General features: G+C 39.0%; 1 protein-coding gene across 3 annotated transcripts in view; it reads left to right on the top strand.

The window, feature by feature from the left end:
• Nucleotides 1-21,166, top strand: part of LOC103149863 (AT-rich interactive domain-containing protein 3B) — a 59,877-nt gene that overhangs the window by 19,519 nt on the left and 19,192 nt on the right. For all 3 annotated transcript variants that reach the window (XM_007569216.2, XM_007569215.2, XM_007569217.2), the window contains exons 3-4: nucleotides 12,806-12,880; nucleotides 13,015-13,087. In XM_007569216.2, the coding sequence (XP_007569278.1) occupies nucleotides 12,806-12,880; nucleotides 13,015-13,087 (148 nt within the window). The remainder of the gene's footprint in view (nucleotides 1-12,805; nucleotides 12,881-13,014; nucleotides 13,088-21,166) is intronic.

Raw genomic sequence — 21,166 nt, 5'->3', positions numbered from 1 at the left:
CCTTCCACACACACACATACACACACACATAAACACACTCCCACTCCCAGTGGAGCTGGCCTTGATTAGTCAGCCATCTGGTCAAACAAAGACGTCTCGGGTTTTTCTGCTCTATAAATGTGATTAGAAAAACCTAAGACTGCCCATTGCTTTCAGCATAAATAGAAAATATTACAAGATTGGTTGTTTCAAAGGTAGGTGGAATAACACATGCCAAATACATGGATCTTTTGTTTCATTTGATGAAATGGACTTAAATGTAAAATTATTCCTGTGCCACACTTTAAATACACCATCATCATAGGAAATAATACGCCCCTCCCCCTTAATAGTTTCTTTTGCAATTTGATAGCTTTGGCATGATTTGGATACGCACATTTCAACATTTGAGTTTGATTAACGCAAACCCTGCACTGCAGACACACCTTTTGCACCTTTAGCACATTCTCTAAATCCTGTTTATTTTCTCCTATTTTACATTCCTTGCTGCTGCAATACCTCTTTTAATCCTGTTTTTCCTTTTCAGACGTACTGCAGTGCTACATTCGGTGCTATAAACTTTCCACAACCAACTGCAGAATTTCTACAAAATATTAATCTGTTGAATTCAAAAGGGGACAAGTCAGCCAAATTCTACCAGACTTTTCTTGATCGACTCTGACAGATTGGCAGACCAAATACTGCAATACTAAAAACAAAACTCCCCTTATTGATCAAATCCTCCCTGCATAGCTGGTAACCTTGTAGCTCTTTGACTTTCCATTAGATTTAAAACTACCACCCCTACCAATGTTCATTAAACTGAACATTGGCATCAGTCAGGAAAAGCCTGATCGGTTCATCTCTGACACATGGTTGTTAATACTACCTCACAAGAATGATGTCTTTCTTGTCACCTCAAAGCATACCTCTGCTTTTAATCTCTTACCTTATAAAGGAGGCTATGCACTATATTTTGCATTTTTACACACATTATATTCTCTGTCCTCAGCAGACTTATGAAGCTCAAAGCTCATTCAGATCAGCTCTAATCTGCTGAGCATCCAGTAGAGATGTAGCTCCCTGCCACCTCTGGAGATGAGCTCCAGATGCGTGACGGCCAGCAACATCCAAACCTGGTTCCCAGGGGGGTGCTGGCCTGTCAGGGTTGGAATGCCCCTGTACACTTAACGCTCACTGAGAGGAAACAGATACCTCTTGCTTTGAGCGGAGAAATCGCTCCCTATCGATTTAAACTCCTCTGAAAAGCTGTGAATTGCGCTTATGGTTTGAACATTTGATACTCCGGATTCATAGAGGCAGTCATAACAGTAACTTTTCTGACAGAGGAAGTCCTCCCACCCCCAACTCTTCTTAACCATGTCTCACAAAGAAGCCATTTACCCATCTGACTCCAGGCGCCATGACCTCTGTCGTTTTATATGTAATTAAAAGTTTTTTTTGTTGATTGTGAATGTATCAAGTTACTGTCACTGGCAGTAGACTGAGAATGTATATAAAGACTTATCAGGCTTGTGCGATGTCTCCCATCACCATTAGCTTTGGGGTGAGGTGGATGCTTGCCATTTGAAAGCTGTGAGATATGCAAGGTATTTTCAGCCAAAGCTAGTGACGCAAGAGAAATGTCTTATAGCTGCTTTAAATTTTGCAATATAAGTCCTAACAGAAAGAGGCAGGGATCCGGGATATTGTGAAATTTCTGCTTTGATGCACAGTTGGAACATAAATTTGAGTTGTTCGTAAAATAGCTACTTAAACATTCTGGATAAATTATTATATCTGTCACTGTAGACTTCACAGAACAGAAACAAATGATCTAAACCAAATTATCCTTAAGTGGGGGCCCATGAAGCTCCTTTCTTGTTAGTAGTTGAAAAATTTAGTCTCTGCGGTCTAGTTTCTGATTGGCCCTGTAACCGCAGAGTAACGGGTTAACTTATGGAGCGCCGTAGTTGATGGCACAGATGTGATTCACTAAAATATTTGCCCTGCCTGTGAAAGGCTCTTTGAACCAATGAGTGTGAACTCCTGGCCACACCACCCTATAAACGTTGCATTTGTGTGAGGCAACGAAAGGGGCCATCTAGTGTAATGGGGGATGGGGCCTCTGCCTGTGGAATGTAGTGTCTTGGTGAAAGGGCTGGAGCTGAACAAACGCACTCAGTTTATTTGGCAAACCAGACTTACAGGTTACCAGCAGACATGTTTACTCTGCAGCTAATATCAAGATCTACTTCTTCTTCTTTTTTTCTTTATTTGTATTTCTGAGTGATTGAATTCACAACCTCTTTCTGTTTGGTTTAAAAACTGAATAAGGCAAATGAATTGTTGAAAAATGCACAAGTTTATTTTTCTTTTTTGTACGTTCGTCTACCTGCCCATTTGCCTGTAGGTGTCTCCTGTCTGCCCCCTCCCTCTTTCCTCTGTCTTTCTTTTTCAGCTTTGTAATTGGAGTGATTAATGGAGGGAGGGGTGGTCTTGCCTGGAGGCCTGTTTTTCAGTGGCCTATTTAGAGGTGCAGCACCGCTGAGGCCAAGACAGGTAGCAACATGCTCCGCTCTTGGACGTTTAGCCCCTTGTCCCCGCCACTATGTCTGTTCCCTCTAAAGCCAGAAATCTCTCATAGCTACAAACATGACTGGATACTCAGGGGCAGGAATGCCTTTAGGTTCTGTTCCTCCCTGATCTCATCCGCCTGATCTCATAGGATCTGTAGAAATGCTGTTAATATTTTCTTATGAGAGCGTGCAATCATGAGTGGATGTGATTGTCAGCAGAAACTTAACCATATGTTCCTGACTGCCAGTGAGATTTACTTCCTCCTTGTTGCGCATGGGATCACGATTAGCCGGAGCCTTGGTTGATGGTAGCGTGTGGCCAGCTCACTGTGAAATCCTTTACAGTTGTTAGCAGGTAAAAGATGCGGTCCCCTCGGCCCTCCTCCCTAATACACTTCCCAGTCGGAAGAGCCTCAATAAGTGATTTCTGATCAAACACCAGTTATTTCATGTGGTTGAACTATTTCAGACCCTACTTTTGTCAGGCATGTTGGGAGAGAAAGCAGATTTGCTTCAGGGCTGTCACTTATTTTTATACTTCAAATAATCCAGCATTTTTATTATACAATTATTATTGATTTAACCTTGCCATTTATTTTTGCATATAAAGATTGTCTTCTGAATTAGAGCTAGCTAGCTTTTTATATATGTGTGTTTCACTGGCAAGGCAACTACTGATGATGTAGTTGTCTTTTTATGTACAGGAACTAAAATAATGAACTACTTTTAGCTGTGACTGTAGTACATTTAGCCTTCTGTAACAAAATTATAGGAAAAAAGAACTCCCAGGTTCTTGATGGACAGCTGTCAGTGTAGCCTCTTCAGATTCAGCACATAAAAATCTTAATCTTAACTGGTCATGCTTCTTTTTTTTGTTTTAATTTTTTAATTTACTTGGCCTAGAGACTCTGTCTCCTTACTCACCATTGCTACAGGTAATACAAATCTAGCCATTTTTTCTCTGACATTTGGTGAAGTTGGCTAAAGGTTCACAATTACTTTTCAGTTCTTTGTTTTGCTTTTTTTTCCCTTTATTTTCCTTTTATCCTCCGAAGAGCTCTGGCATGCCTCACGCTTTGAAAAGCTATATCTTGACTGGTACCTTAAGTCTGCCGTCTTGTTGACAATTAACCTGCACTGATCTTTTTGTTTATGCTAAAAGTATGTTTTTTGTGTGTACTTGAGTTACTCTTATTGTTAGGGTTGGACAATCTTAGAAAATCTAGCGATGACAACTATTAGGAAATATTGCAGTGACTATCCATTACCATGTATGCCTATTTTCTGCTTCCCTTTTGTTTTGTGCTCCCATAACTCTTGTGACTGTTTAGACATTTTTGTGTCCAGTGTGATCATTTGCTGGTGTAAGACTTCGTCCAGCTGACTAAATATTAGATTTGGATGAAATATTCAAGTTCATAACACGTGGGATTTACTAACTCTAAATAGTCCTTTGTGATATAAATACTGCAGACGTTGTCATTGCAATGACAGTATTTTTGCAATATATTGTGCAAATATATTGAAGAAAATAACTGAAGGTGATGAAATGAATGGCGTTTTGCTCTTAATTCATAAAAGTAGGAGAGCCTGGCTTAAACCACAGATCTATTTAATAGTAATATAAACCTATTTCCCGATTTATTTTGGATATTGTGATTACTTTCTGAACTTGTATCACAAATAGGCTTTTAATTGTAATCTACCCTCTAAATGTTACTTTTCATTCACAGCATTGCTATTGGCTGTGGTCCAGATTTCCGCTGAAGGCCAAGATTGCGATTAAATTACTGCTGCCATGTCTGTTTAAAAGGTTTTCCTCGCTGAGCTGTTTTGACAGGCAGCAATTTGGCTAAAAAAGATTAGTCTAGGAATGAGATGTTAAGAGTACCTGTGGGATGAGAGGGGCTATCCTGTTATTGTTAGGTCCTGTTTCTGGGGTACAGGAATGTTGGTGAATTTCACTAAAGTTGCCCTCCCACCTCAGTCCGTTCTGGCAGAGTTCACTCTGGAAACACTGCAGTACTTGGTTAACTTTGATTTACTGCCCAGGGTTGCTATAGCAGTCTAGCTTGCATGAGCATGAATTGTGTGTTCTTTGAGTATAGGTGTGGCTGTTTACACGGTTTCTTATAGATAGCTGCAACTTGATGAAGGTTTCCCTTGGAAACCCTAGCCATGTCACTTGAAGTTAGGATGTCTTGTTGGAGGCGCGGCGGTCAGGTCACCCTGGGAGCTATGATCCAGCCCTCATCTCAGTTTCCCTGGCGTAGTGGTAGATGACTGAGGATGATGAGTATTGACGTTTGCAGTGAGATTGCGTCCGGAGGGGGGCTGGGGACTTCCCTGTGTTTGCACATCCAGGGCTATTGATTTGAGCTGCGTGTTCAATAGCTATGGCCGTGGGGATTTGGCATGTACCTCTGTAGGGTGGGGTACAGAGAGCCCTGACAGTACTCTGGGACAGTTAGCTTTAAGGGCTTTTGAGGTATGGCTAAGGGCTAACATGACCTTACATGGCAAAGACGTGTTTTTGACTCTTCATAAGTTTTTTTTGTTGGGCTCACAGGATTAAAGTGGTGGGCTGCTTGAACAGATGTTTTAGATCAGATGTGGTGCTACTTGTTTCCACCAGGTCAACTGTAGCAAGAAACTTCTCTTCTTTTTATACACTGGGTCACCTTTACTTCAACAAAGTATTTACATTATTTTTTAAATTAGATTTTTGGTATTTCCAAAGTGGACAGTGAATGTCTTCTCATCTCAGTCTTTAAGAGCTAGTTGAGTGAAGAGAAATCACATGATGCTTTTATTAAGGGTAAGCCTCTTCATGTAATAACAGCTGCACTATCAAATTGGAAAAGTGCTGTCAACATCCTGAGCAATCAATGCCATCCACCCCCCGCTCTCCAAGCAGCAGCCATTAACCCCTCTTGTTCCAGCATGCCTGGCCTCAATAAAATGGTGGCTCTTCTCTGGACATTTTTCTATGGTGTCAAAGTACAATTTCCTGCAAGAAATGCATTAGCATTCATGTGGGAGAGTATTGTGTGGATTGTCTGATGGAGTGCAATGAAGAATGTCATCCTGCTAAAGGTTGTTTGCTATAAAGCATCACAATAATGGCACATAAATACACAATTTGGTCTGCATTTCACATACATTCTTTAAGGAAGTTAAACACTCTGCCAAGTTTTCACTGCCTTGCCTCCTTTTGCAGTCAGACATGTTGTTGAATCATTTGATGCAACCATCAGGCCAAGTTTGGCATCCATTTGTCTTTGAGGTATTAACTCCTTGTTGCAATTTTGGCAAAATAATTTTTTTAGTTACTGTTTTCTTTCTTTTTCCCACCATCACCATTGGATCACAAGTTGGAGCCAATCAAGAAAAACTTGTTAAATTTTTTTTATTTCACATTTTGATTTGCTGATCAATGTTCATCTTTAAGTACAGAAATGATCCAAAGTGTATTTAAAAGCATTTGCATGTTAGCAACATTTTCATTTTGGTGTTTTCCTTTCAGATACTGAATAAGGGGGATCTTTCATGAAGGACGTTTGTGGAAGTGCGTCCTTTTTTCCATCGTCTCCTCCTAGTGATGTCTATCTTTGGCTAACTTTTAGTGCTGTGTTATTCTTATCCCTGATTTGGCACTGAACCAGTTGGTCACGTATGGCCATAATGTAATTAGGCCACCCACTGCCTGGCCAGTAAACCCTTTAACAGCACAAGAGAAACAGACACAGTTGCTGTTTGAGCATATGGCAGCTTGTGCAGATAATTCATATGCATAGATGAAAGCCATGAATTGCTATGAGAGTCTTACATGATAATCTTGTGTAGAAATATCACAGTTTCACTGTATTACAGTTTTTATACAACAATTTGAAACAAGAATGCTTTGGTCCTGAATCTAACTGCTTACAAAATGGCAACAGTTATTCATATCACTGGTAATATGATCTAACATATTGCTGTGGCTGTTACATTAATGTTATATATAGCATTGTGTTATTTTTATTCAAATACATAGACTTGAAAGACTTGGTTATTTTCAAGGGCTTATTGTACTGAATGTTATATCTTTTTTGTCTTTATTCTATTTATAGATTAACAGTGGGAATCTGTGGTTTTATTATTGCCTTAATGACAGTGATGAATAGCATCTCTTTAGACACAGAACAACACAGACACTGTGGCTGTCTGTATCGTTTGTGGATTCAAATATTTCCAAAGAGCAAATTTGATTTTCTAAATAAAGGGAAAGTAGCAATGCACCTGACTGTGCAATGCACCTGACTGTGCATTGCTACAAGTGGCAAGGTCAGCGTAGCATTTCTTTAACCTGCATAAAACTGTAGAGGTCTTGATTTTCCCTAGTGACTGATTGTCATGATATTCATAAGCCTAAGCAAATGAAGACACAAAATAGGCGTTACTCATTGACATACAACATGGCTGCACCAGCATGTTTCAGAGAGACAGGTGAAATTATTCTAGAAGCAACATTTTGACTGTTTTTCTTTTTCATATTTTGGTTTAAAACTATTTTTATTTACTTAATAGAATTTCAAGTTCAAATTCAAGTTTCCATGAATGTTGAAAAATTAAGCACAGTCCAGTAGCTTCCTGCATGAGATTTAAAAGTGAAGATGGAGGCCAGAAGATGCACATCAGATGCATCTGATTAACCAACCATCAATTTATTCAATCATTGTTCGACATGACAGGAGAAAAGGCATCAGCAGTGCCTTTGGAGAAGCAATTGTTGCCTGTCCATTAGTCTGGGAGCAACAATTTGCCCTCTGTATGAAGCTAAATGTAGCACAAGGCTGGTTTTTACCAGGTTAATGAAGTCATAGACTACTACTAAAATATTACCTACAACTGGAAAACATTTCACACTCCTTCTGTTTATCTTGTGAATTACTAGCAATTCCATCTAGAGGTCAAACTTTGCAGTGTTAAAAAAAAATGCAACTAGCAGGACTTATTTTACCTGTAAAAACTCGCCACATCACACTAAGAATCAATTAAGGAAATGTAGCTTGTTTGAAAACATTATCTGTTCTCTCAAAGAAGAAAACAGCAAGACAAGTTCACAAGTGTGGAACTAAACGGACCACTTGATTATGGAATAATGTCCTGAAATGACTGACAGCAAACCGCAACCTACTGATGCAACTTTGTTAAAACCATGGGGTTGACATTCTTCCACAGTTAGTCTTGTTGAAAACTTCAGGTTATACCTGCTAAAGGCAGTTCAACAAGCTCTTGATTCATAGGGTGTACTTCCCCCCACCCCCCCTTTTTTTTAAACCATTGCTGTATGCAGCCTTGCTTGTCAGATAAGCCAGTCAAAAAAAATATATAACGTAAATGTACATTTCTCCCAGTAAAGAGCTGTGGACTACTAAGACAGGTGTTTGTTATATATGTGTGTGTACATATATCCACCAGTGTTTTCAACACAAACAATTCCTATTAGTCACACCCATACTGACTCCATATGAAACTGCATTTTTCGTGTGTGTACATTAAGCTGCGAGGTTATGTTCTGCTGAGAGCAAAACAAATGTCTTTACAGTTTTAGTTGTGATGGATGTCAGACAAATCCTGCATTTAGCAACACTCCTGTACAAAATGTTGATGTTGCACTACTTTCAATAAAACAGTTATTAAATACGATAGGCATGTCAAGTCATGTACACATTTTCCATAAAATGTGGGAAGGTGTGGAAATTTTTTTTAAAGTCATTTCTGGGTGGAGTGGTGGATGTGATGAGGGGGCTGAGGTGACTGATCATAAGGAGCGGTCCAAACACATCAGTAGCCACTCTTAACTTTACAAGGAGCAACATGGTGTTAACATTCCTCAGCTGACCAAGGTCTCATTTCAAGAGCCAACATGTCTACTCCTGGTTAATGGCTCCTGTTATAATTACTTTGCACGTGTGTGCATGTGAGTGTTTTCTTCACCAGAGACAGCATAAGTAAATATATAATGAAGAAAACTATTAGTCACATTAAGTGACATTAATGTCCACAAATCACCCAATCAGACTTATTATGAATTCAATGTAATAATTTATCAACAAAGTGAATTCAATCTGAAACTCAACCTAGGTGTCATCTCGGTTTACTAACTAGTACACAGCGCTGGTTACCAACAAATGTCAATGTAATGCACCCAGACAGATTGAAAGTCAGGCACATATATTCAAATTGATCCTAGTTGCCAAACAATGCAGTTGCCTTCAGTTTATTCATCACATTTGAGGAAACCCAACAGAGTGCAAGTCACAGTCTTGCATCATTCACTTCTCCTGGATGAGCAAGAAGCAAAAGTTGGCTTTCACTTGTAGGAAAGTAGTTTTAACTGTTACACAAATAGGAAATGTCTCAATTATTTTAAAGCTTTTAGATTTATATCAACATTATATATATATATATATATATATATATATATATATAAATAAGCATGAAAAAACTAACATTTTCTGTAAGATTTTTTGAAGAAATATCACATCTTTTATTAATTAATAAGATGAAGCAAATTTAAATAACAAATACAACAAAGAAAACGATTAAAGAGGCAAAAATTTTATTGTAAATCGCAGCATATTTATTTAATTGGAGGTGAAATAAAATAGATCTTTTTCAACAGGGTTATTTCTCACATGTCAAGAGAAATAATTTTTGCTGATCCAATTACGAGTTTTGTTATAATAAGTAGGAGATTTGTAAAAATCCGGCAGCATTCGCATCACTGTCGGCTCTGGACAAGAGCAGAAAGTGCTGATTGCGTCCATCGTGTGGTGAAGTTTTAGTTGCTCACATCTCTTTGGCTTTGAAACACTTTTTGACAGCACTGCTTCAATCAGCCAGGAGTGATCCCTTTCAGAAATGATAGCGACAGTGGTCCCTCTTATTCCCAGCTTTGGGTGTCTTGAAGTTTTTAATTTTGGATTTCGAACAGGGATATTGATGCAAAACTTGCATGCTATAAAACTAACTTCTGACTGAGCTTTACTCCATATAAACAACATGGTGTAAAATGTAAAACAAGCATTTATTTGGAGTCCGAAAAGGGTGACTCTTATTGACTCAGTTGTGTCCGGCCTCTTTGTTAAACAAAAGGTCTTTGTTTGCCCGGTTCTTCTGATCCCTCCACAGCAGGACTTGCACCTCCAGCCAGACTAGGTCATCCAAGACCGATCAGCCACTAAACCTTTGGGTGTGGAGGGTGTTGGATCAGATATCCTGTCATTGACGTTAAGGGAGTCTGAATAAAGCCAATTGTAGAAGTTGTTTCTTCTTCTATTTCAAAAATGTGTCATTTGACCCACAATATTTCCTGATCTAAACAAACTGCTTGGGTTGCTTTGCACATTTAAAGTATTCTATTTAATAAAAGCAGTTTCACATTCAAAACATTGAAACGAGAAACATTTACCATGGAGTCTTATGATTAACTGTGGATTGTAATAATTGAAAGGAAATAAAATGGTTAACCTTCATGATCTCGTATTTGGGTCCAGGGCTTTAACTGGGTTTTCATTTTAATGATTGGCTGCATTTTAAGGTGGCAGTTGAAATTAACTAAAAAGTTGCTTCAATACCAATGTTCAGTGAGCTGAAGTTATTGATCTGTGTCTTCCCAGATGTGTTTCAGATATTCTGAAGCACTTGTGTAACAGGAGGATAGGATGAAAATGATTCCTAAAGAAAGCAAATGGGTTTTCTTCTGGTTGATGTTTACCTAAATTATTTTTCTACTGATTTACCACTATAGTTAACACGGGCTTTACTGCCTCTCTCCTCCCACTCTATAGTCAAGTTTGTTTTAAAGTACTTGGTAACTTTTGGTGTCCACTAATTACATTCACACAGGTTTTTCCATTAAAAAAATATATATATTTTTTCTTTGAAAATGTTCTTAATTCTCAAATATGTTATGGATTGAGAGGGAAACAAAAATGTTTCGGTAGCTGAACTTGGCAAGTCAAAAGTGGAATCTCTGATTATAGCATCAAAATGACCATTTGCTTTAAAGAAGTCACATAGCCTAGTATTTTTTTTTTAGTTCATGGGTTAAAGTAAAATAAATGTTTATGCAATGAGTTGCATGTCGATCTAAACTTCTGTTTTCCTAAACATCTTCCCTTTTTTTTTTTTTTACACCAGGTTCTTCTTTAATGCTGTCCTTGTAACAAATTTGTCAGTTTCAAAATTTTACTTTTACAGACAACTTGGAAAAAGCCTGAGTCTGACATTGACTACATAGTAACACTGTGTTACTTTAGACCGTTATTCTCGTTTGATGTCACAACACCTTTACCCCTGCAAAATGCACAATGGCACAACTATAAACCCAGCATTAATCACAGAAGCAGCCAAAGGAACACAACAAACATGTATGGAAGAAAACTAACCCTGCACACCACTCTAAATGCACCATTTCAATGGTAAAAATTGGTGTGTGCAGAACCATGCTGTGAGGATACACTTCCTCAAAGGGAGAGTGCTGTGAAACAGCATTTCAGATTAGTTTGTCATGATCTGATCAGCTGTTACTTTCATGCTCAGCAGCGTATACTAACTAACTAGATTTTTTTTTTTTTAGTTTAGGTGGCACTTTTTTCATATGTTTTCCAATGCAAATATCTTTTAGCTTTCTAACAGCACAACTGCAAACCTGCCTAAACAACAAGGTCAGAAACGTATAGACAGGCTCTATGTGCATATTTAAAATCTGAAGTATCTTCAGTCATGACATTCATAAAGGTTAAAGTTTCACAAAAGCGATCAAATTACACTGCATCTGGAGGCCTTATTGACCTTTGCACACAATGTATGTTTCATGTCCACATGATCAACCAGTAGTAATCTTTGTCACATGTCATAGATTATGCAATTTAATATGCATAATATAATTATGCAATTATATATTGCTAATATATAATGTTTTATATTAGCACTTTTTTTTAACACTCGAGGCTTAAAAACGTTTGCCTTAGAAACATATGTTGGACATATATATTTTATGTATGTTGTTTATAAAAGCACTTTGTGCGTGTGTGTGTGTGTTAGGGGGGCACGACTGCCTTTCTTTCACAACTCTTCATGCGTTTATCTGTTAACCTTGAAACAGACCATCTGCAGCGGTTGTCCAGGTTGATGGCTGATGAATATTTGTTTTGGGTGCATGAATGTTGACAACAGTTAGACACACGAGAGTGAGAGGGTGAAAATGACTTGCTCTCAGAGGCCTTGACAACCTTTGCCCTCCTGGCTCTCATTTCAGGGCCTGTAATTGTCACTGACCAATAGGCTCCTGGTTGAAACTAGACCCCGCACTGCAGCTATTAACGTCTCCCTCCAAAAGGATCTTGTTTTGATTCCTGATGCTTTTATAGGTTTTGTCTTTAAGAGACATTCCTGGTCTGCACATACCGTGCACTCCTTTCTGCCTTTATTTTCTTTCTTCCCGTCTTGTGGGGCCATTATGCCCCCCTCCCTCCTCCTTCCTACACTCACAAACATGCACACATTGATGATTAGCCGTTGCGCATTTGTGTCTGTGTATGTGGGCGTATGTGCAGGCCTGCAGAGATGCACGCTAAGGCAAGTGACCAGCCCACCCTCCTCTGGCCCCTCCTGACAGCCAGCTACACTCTATGAACTTGGCCACCCGTCACAGCTGCGTTAAGATTGAAGGATGGGGGGCCCGTGTATCCAGCTGGGTCGGAAGACATGGGTGGGGGCAGGGCAGGTCCAGATGCAGATGGTTTAGGTCAAATGGAGATGTTTGAGGATGAAGGGGGAGGGGTATTTAAGAGATCGGGAGTACAATAACTCCAGAAGTTGCTCTTTCAACCCCTGGATAAATGCATTCTTTAGCTCCGAGTTTACATTAGTTTTTTTGTTTTTTTTTTCACTGGTTTTTATAGCTGGATGTTTGTTTTTAGCTAATTTATAGCTTTGTCTTCTATTCCCTTGAGTCCAGCACAAATGTGTTGACCTGCAGTAAAACGAAAAAAATCAAATGAACATTTTTGGAAGGAATAACATCCAGAGTTCATTCACAGCAACTAAAATTTGATACGTCTCTGAGATGCATTGTTTTGGTTCTACTCCACCTTTGTTCATACAAATTCTCTGTTTGATTGGCATAATTTTTTTCTACGTTTTTTCTGACCGTTATGTTTTCTATCTTTTCTGTTTTTATTGTTGTGTTTCAGAATGGCAGTGCTGGATGGACAGATGAAGCTGACAGTAACAGAGGAAGAGGAGAAGCCTCCAGAGACTTTGCTAAGGTGAGCTTGTTAAAGTCAACAAAATCTGGGCCTAAAATGACACAGTTCACTGAAATTTGTATTAAAGCATCCTTGTTTTCAGCAGCCACAAAACTTGCATTTAATTCCCTGATATGTTTCTGTGTCTCCTGCAGCTGTATGAGCTGGACAATGATCCGAAAAGGAAGGAATTTCTGGATGATCTCTTTACCTTCATGCAGAAACGAGGTAGGAACAAAACATTAAGCGGCAACAACAGACGGGATAAAATATTTTGTGGCAAAACTATTGAAGAAAGTGGAGGTTTGTTTGGATTGGCTAAAAAGGATTAAGAATTTATAAGAACCCTTGTCATTCTGAAAAAAAGAGAAGTGTCCAACAGTTTTTACATGTCTGTCAGAACAACAGTAGGTCTGATTTGTTCATTGAAAGGAGGATGGTTTGTGGTGTTTGCATTTAAGAGTATTTCACTAGTCGGATGGACTTGCTCTCTTTTCATATTTCCAGTGTGGACTGAATATTTATCACCTTATTTTCTGCCTGTTTTGTCTAAGAAGTGTGCAGTGTCACTTACCAGCTCCAAAATCATTTTACATTTTATACACCCAGACAGGCAAAAACATGTCTGGCCACCAGTCCTAAGATTATTGGCCATAAGATCTCAGCAGGTGAGCTCTGCCTCAGCTGACCCTTAGCAGAGTGAAGTAGATCCGAGATTGGCAAAACTCGCTTAAATGCTTGTGAGTTAGGCATTCAGGGACCATGAACTGCTTCTGCACAAACTATAGGACCCTTCAGATCCCCACTGCTGATGCAGGAAGACTTTCATCATACAAACCTGCTGCCATAAAAGGCATTTGGCTTAAGTAATATCTCCCACAGTGAATCTCATTGTGAATACAGTGGTGCTCTGGATGTGTGTGCGCTCTGGTTTATGAGATAGTTGTATCTTGAAAAAGTATTCATACTCCTTGAACCTCTTCATCTTTTGTCACATATACATTTCTATGTATTTAACCAGAAATTAATCTGCTAGACCTACAAAAAGGAGTGTATAATTTTCAAATGCTACAAGTGCTTGTTGTTTTAAAACGTTTTCAGAAAACAATCTGAAACATTTGCTCTGCAGTTGTGTTTAGCCCCCCTCACTCTGATATCTATATAGAAGTAATAGTCAATAGAGTACTTGTTTAGAAGTTGCTATCAGATGAGATAGACTGCTGAAGATCTGGCACTTTACATCTCAGCAGGACTACAACCTTAAAGATACATCTGGAGCTGCAATGGAAAGGTTTAGTTCAGGGGTCTTCAACTCCAGGCCTCAGGGGCAGGTATCGTGCAACTTTTAGATGCGTCTTTGCTTCAGCACACCTGAGTCAAATAATGAGGTCATTAGTAGGACTAAAGAGAACTTGGCTGCATACTGAGGAGGGGATTCAGCCATTTGATTCATCTAAAACTTGCAGGACACCGTCCCTTGAGGCCTGGATTTAAAGCCCCCTGGTTTAGATCAAAGAGTATTGGTGTGTTGCAATCTCCCAGACCTAGAACCAATTGAGAGTCTGTTCTAAGACTTAAAATTTATTTACGGATACTTCTTATTCAGTCTTACTGAACCGAAACGATGGGGAGAAATGGGCAGAAATTGCAGTCTATATATGCACTAAGCTGATAAAAATGCATCCCACAGGAACTTGAAATGTACTTGTTGGGTTTTTCTACAAAGCATTGACTTGGGTGAGGGTAAATACAAATGCTCACCACATTTTCAAAGTGTTGTTGGTGAAACATTTTTAAAATAATGAATTGTCCTTCTGTTTTTTGTAGTTGTACACAAACTTGTGTGAATCTGGCACATTCAGTCTTGGCAAAGAAAATCAAGTATTTGTCGTTAAAGAAAAAATAAAAAAACTACCAATACCTGGTCGTGTTTTGGTCCATTCATGTTTACTTGTATGTTTTGCTGCTAGTGTGCTACATTTTCAACCCAGAATGTGACATTTTTCTGGGACGCCTAAATGTGGAAACATTTCAAGTTTCTTTCTAAAACTTCATACAAACGGTCCTCAGATGCTCTATCCATATTTACATTTGACATCATCAATAGCATTAAACACAGTATAAAAAAAGTGATGCACTAAAAATAAGATGCAAGCAAAACCATCTCTTGCAGCTATTAGTAAATGTAATAATTTTATTGTTGGGTGTTTGGTGGCTGATTTCCAGAACAGGCTACACATACTGATGTTCTGAAACTCAGACTAAAAACGAGCTACAGGCTGTGTAACTCATTTTTTCTTTTTACAAAAAATGCCACAAAAATGTAAGATTTTTGAGCTCGTTTTTTGCCAAAGCACCATCTACAAAAGAGCGACCTCTCCCTGATCTGGTCTTGACACCTGGAGTTCTTGTTTGGACTCTAATGGATTGAGCAGAGCCAGAGAGACTTAAGTTTTTCAGGTCCTTTGTGGCGTCTTTGAACTCAGGACATAGTTCTCGCAACTTCTCTCAACCTGGTTATAAACTTTACATTCCTAAGTTTAGATTTTAAAAACAATATGAGTTCTGCTGTTTATCTGTTCAGGAGTTTGAGCCAAATTATGTTTCTGGTGTGTGTTACAGAAAACGTTAGAGGAGTCGGCTTGCACGGATCACGTTCCTGTGTCATCTTGTACAAGTGTTAGGTAGTGAGGGAGTGCAAGGGTCAACAGTTAGCAACCTATACTGCAGCTTCTGGAGATTACCTAAAATTGTATTCATTTGTGGGCAAACTTCTTTTGTGATTTCATACTTTGATGATTTTTAGGTTTTCTTTCTCTAAAATGTTTTATTTGACTTTTAATCTTATTTTTTGATTGAACTGTCACTCTTCAAGTTCTGAGTTCACATCTTCTACATTTAAGTCTCACAAAAGAATTTGAATTTGTTTTCATTTTGTTTTCAATTTCATAAAAAATTAGATTTACAAATGTAATTTATTAAGTAAAAAGTTTAGAAATACTATTTTATTTTGTGAGGCTCAGCAAAATTCAGTAGACTCTTGAAACAGGAGACAAATGGTGAGGTGATTTTTTCCCACCTTGGCAAGGGGCCTCTGTGTCTTGAAAGGAAAGCAACAGCGGAAGGAAAAATTACGAGGGATTCCCATTTCCTGCCTCTGCAGTTTAAAAACATGCCTGTGTGTGTTAATGGTTGAGGAATTTCAGCAGCTGTCCTAAATAGTGTGAGGGGGCCCATTGATGCTCTCTGGATCACAGATAAAGCAGAAGCTTCTCACAATCTGCCTCTTCAACCTTTACCTTTTTGCCAACTTTTCATAATAGTTCTCATCTTCTACTGGCAGCTTGTTTTGCATTCACAGCTGAACTCGGTTGTGTTTGTTGTTTAGTAATTATTGAGCATGATCTCGGCCTTAATCAACCCGAGAACCTCATGTATATATTAATTATTTGTTGCAGGAGCAAACATTAGCTAATGGCCTGACATGTACATGTAATATAAATGGATTAGACCTGCCCACATTGGAGGAGTCTACATAGCCCTGATGAGTTACGACTGCTGTTCATTAGATCCATTACGGTTCTCCTGTCTCGATTCTACTCTCTGCAGGGAAGGAAAAAGCCTCAATCTGGCTTGTCACCATTAACCGCCTTAAGGATTTCGATTAAGCTGGAGAGGGATTGTCATGCTTGGATAACCAGTTGCTGTGTCATCGTGGAAAGGGGTGGGGGTGCTTGGGAAAAGAAGTGGGGTTGCGAATTAGGGGTGGTGTAAATTAGTCTGCTGGATTACATGATGAAGGGGAAAAAAGACTGATGCTGCCAACTGCCTTTCAGCGCTGTCCACTCGAGATGATTAATGGCCACAGACTGTGATGGACAGAGCCAAAGAGAGAGGCTCCTGTTCATTGAAATCACCAGTCAAGAACAGAAGGGTGTGGGGAGGGGACTAAACACAACAGTTCCTCCTTTTCCTCTAGCTATGAAAAAACCTTTGCATGTCACCATTTAGAAGGGCAAGTGATTTCTCTTCCTTTATGTATTTACTGTTTAGATTCAGCTTGAGTTTTGTTAAGCTCTGACCTGCAGATACCAATTTAATCCATTTTTGATTTCTTTTAAAAAAAAAATCAGAAATAACACATTTGTCTTTCTACTGGCTAAATACATTGAAAAAAATTATGGTCTTAATTTAAATTCACAATCAAAGAAGAAAATTCTCAAAAACACCCAAAAGTTGCAGAAATGTGTCTCTAAATCACTGAAAATCAAAACCACTGAAAAACACTTCAGGTTACGAAAAAAGAGGCATCTGTCCAAATAAAATGAAACCAAAAATAATGACAGAAAATGTAATTTACTCACAAGATTTCCTCGACTTTTTTCTACAAGATTCATTCCGAATAAATGCCAGTAGTTTTGTTAAAATAAAAACTACTGGTATTAATATTTGAGATGATTAAAATGGAAATTGATTTATTTTGTGTTTTATTGGTTAAAAAGCAACTGCACGGTGACGCAATTGGTAGAGTTGTTGCCTTGCAGCAAGAAGGTTCTGGGTTCGATTCCCAGCCCCAATCTTTCTACATGGAGTTTGCATGTTCTCCCTGTGCATGCGTGGGTTTTCTCCAGGTACTCCAGTTTCCTCCCACAGTCCAAAAACAACAAAGTAGATAAAACAACTTTTTTCATAATGAATCATTATTTATATTAGAACAGTCAGCAAAATTGCGTGTGTGAGCAAGAGAGCAGTCAGCGTTACACAGCTCTGCAACTAATGGAAGGTTTCCACTATTATTTCAGTACAAAGTCAAAAGGTTACATAGTTGGCATTTTAAGCTGTCTTTAATATCTTTATTTGTTGGTTAGCACTGTTAGGGTGAGGGTCTAATAATGCTTTCTGTGTGACAAAGAGAATCAGATTCTCCAAACGGAAAAAGGAAAAGTGATTTTGCTATAATTATTTCATTTTCCATTCATCTGCTGACATCTCACTCCACGTTGTGTCGGCCTGAATGAACAGGCAACATGCTGCTGAAGGAAATTCAGTTTCCTTTTTACAGCTTTGTACAACCGTTTCGTGTTTCCTCTGACTTCATTTTTAAACACCTATTCTGACACTGAAAATAGCTGGCCGAGTCTTCTTCCTGTAGTTTCTACTCCTGCTCTAAAGAATGTCATTGTCCTGGCAGAGCTTATGTTTGGAGACTTCACTGATTTCTTTTGTTTCCAACTAGCTAATTGACAGTAGGAGTTGTTCGACTGCAACACTGTCAGTTTCTACTCAGAGTGATTTTTATTTATTTATTTTTTTTATTAATTTTATTTGGAAAAATTCCTACATATATCAAAGTTTTACTTTAACTGTTGGGAAGTTAAATTTAGGTCAATTTCACACTCAAAATGGGTTTAAAGTTTACTCTGAGGCCAGGCCAACGTCAATTTTTTTATTTAATTTACTGTCAAACTCAGAGGTAATCAATACATTTTTAAATTTAATTTCTTGTTGCATTTTCTACAGCGTTTTACACTAAACAGGTTCAAGCACCATCACTCTGCATATACATGTAAAAAAAAAGCACTATTGGTTTAAAGGGGTGAAATTAGTTTAAAAAATAAAATGCAAAACATTTGTTTTCTGAGGTGCTAGGAGATCTGACTTTGTTCAAATCTTTGAAATCATAAGCACAATTTGTGTGTTTGAGCCTAAGCTCTTGCTTGGCCTCGGAAAGGCTTTAGGGAACATGAGAAAATAGTTGGAAAAATGAAAAGAGAGATGACAAAGATGAACGATTAAGGTTGTGAGAAATGTTGTAAGATCTCCTCGTTGCTCTGATCAAGGTTGCAAAAATGACAAATTATGTTTCTTGAAAATGAGGAGGGTTTCTTTTTGTCTTGAATGAAAATGATGTGCGTTTGTTAACTTATGCTATGCGCAGTTTGAAAAACAAAATAAAAATTCCTTAAGGACAAATAAACATAAATCTTCCTTTGCCAATTTTCCAATATTAAAAAAAATAATAAAAAAATAAAAATCTTTTGTCCAGATTTAGCTTTTTGTTGCAGCTGTGATGGGATTTGTAGTGTGGGAAAAGTGGCTTCCCAGCAGGACATTAGAGGAAGTTCCCCAACTGTAACCCAGAGACCCAGAGCTCTGTCCACACCAATTACACCATGAATGGGCTCAGGGGGGATCCATGTATGCATTATATTACTCCCCTGGTCAGCCTCACACTGGTGCTCGTAACAGGCAGGCCTTCTGTACAAACACCACACCACAATGGGAACATTCGCTGGCTCTTTGATATGGCCTCATTTTCCTTTAGTTAACACCCCACAACTTCTGGAAAGTGGCAGCACCTGGTTGACAATAAAAGCACAAGGTATTGTGAGTATATTTTAGATGAAGTGTTGGTTTTTCATTTAAAAAAGGTTTTCTATTTCAGAGAGATTCATTTGATTGGTTAGAGACAGCTATTGGATGGATCCAGTATTCTTCCATAAAGATAATCCTGGTAAGCATGTTTTACTCAGAGTGAAGCAATAAAATGTAATGAAGAACGGACAGTTTTTCCTCTCTCCTTGCCTTGTGTCTCCAGCCCCTTCCTCTTCTACCCCCACCGAATGCTGCTTTCCTCTCTGTTTATTGTGCTACAGTTACAACCACTGAAACTTGATAACACCATGGGGGATAAGGGTGGAGGGCCGCACTGCGGCCTGCTTGGTCAGGTTCGGGGGGAGTGACTGGATTAAAGGGCCTCCTGTCCTACACAGAATGATTAATGATCTCTAAATAAGTGGGGTCCAGCGTTTTTGATAGGGAACCCTTGACAGACAGCAGACAAGGGAGAGGCCGTTGTGTGTCTTAATGTGTGAAAAGAGAGAAAACGGAGAATAAGGGATGAAGAGGGCAGACATGGAAACCACAGGAGGAGACAAGGGCAGACAGGGTGCCAGGGTGACTGAGCAGAGGTTAAAGGAGACATCAGCCAGTCTGAGCAGAAACGAGGCCTTGCGCTTTCATTTCCCTTTCAAGGCACTTTGTCAGGGAGCTGAAGCTGCCTGAGCTCACCAGTCAGACAGTAAGACAATCAGGCAAACATTAGAAAACCAGAAGCTGGAGCACAGGGGTCCGACTTTCAGGAAAGGGTGGCAACCTTAATGATACACCGACGCCAGCCACAGCTTTTTAATCGTTGCTCCATGGAAAACTCCAAAAAAGAGGCAAAACTTCTCTTTTGAACACATCCTCCCCCAGCATTTGCGATCAAACATGTTGTGGCTTCCATCTTGATATATTTGGGCGCTGACATTATCTTTAACTCTGTTGCACTCCACCCAGTGGCTGGCAAATTACAGCCCTGTCTTTGTGGAGCTTACATCTTTAGGGTTACGCTCTTCCTTCAAAACAAAAGGAAATAGTAGTTTTCCTGATGGTTTTGTTTTTATGCTTGTGTTTGGGGGGAGGTTAAATGGAAATCTTAAGACCTTATTTTCTGTTTCTTTCCAGCCAAGGCTGCTCTTTATGTCCTTTCCTCTGCTTCCCAGCCCCCATCCCCATGCACCTCCTTGGTATTTCCTTTTTCATTTGGGAAGACATTTCAACATGCACATATTGCCTTAGTGCTGTCTATAATGTCTGTAATGTACAAAGATTTGAGAACTTAAGCTGCGGAGCTGAAAGATTCCTAATCGCCGTGCACTGCAGAGAGGAGAACCCCAAACGGATACTTGGATGCAGCAACATCATAATGACACCTTATTAGTTAATTGTCCTCTTTTACTCATCGTGCTGCATATTTGCAAGCAATCTTAGAAGATCTTCAAGAAATTGTGTTATTGGAGGCTTTCAGAAGCTTATTTCCCCAGAATCCCCCCTCTGATCAACAAACTGCCAAACTTCTGCTATCTCTGCATATCTGTATGTCTTGCTTCTCCATCTGTGTCCTGTGTGTGCTCTTAAAGCAATGTTTCCTGCCCTCCACACCCCGGTGATGGATGGTATGAAATGCATTACAGCCCCCAGAGGAGCCCTACACCAATACAATGGCCCTGAGCTCACTTCCAGTGCGGACTCTGCAACAACGTTCCATGAGCCGCACAGACACCAAGATGTGAGTGCAAAGGGGCCTAATGGAAAACGAGGGCCCAAGTGGATGTGAAGCACAGATGCTACAATCTCTGCCAGTGACATTTATGTTGATGTGTTGTATTTTTTATTTTTTTATTTTGTTGTTTAACAGTCTGTAAAGTGGATATCCGGTAATTCTTGAAGTAGTCTTTAGAAATTGTAGTATACAATCTCCCA

This window comes from Poecilia formosa, unplaced genomic scaffold (genome assembly GCF_000485575.1).
Source record: "Poecilia formosa unplaced genomic scaffold, Poecilia_formosa-5.1.2 Scaffold238, whole genome shotgun sequence".
NCBI classification, from domain to species: domain Eukaryota; kingdom Metazoa; phylum Chordata; class Actinopteri; order Cyprinodontiformes; family Poeciliidae; genus Poecilia; species Poecilia formosa.
The sequence above is the reverse complement of the archived record's forward strand: the minus strand, read 5'-3'. Positions and strand labels throughout refer to the sequence as shown.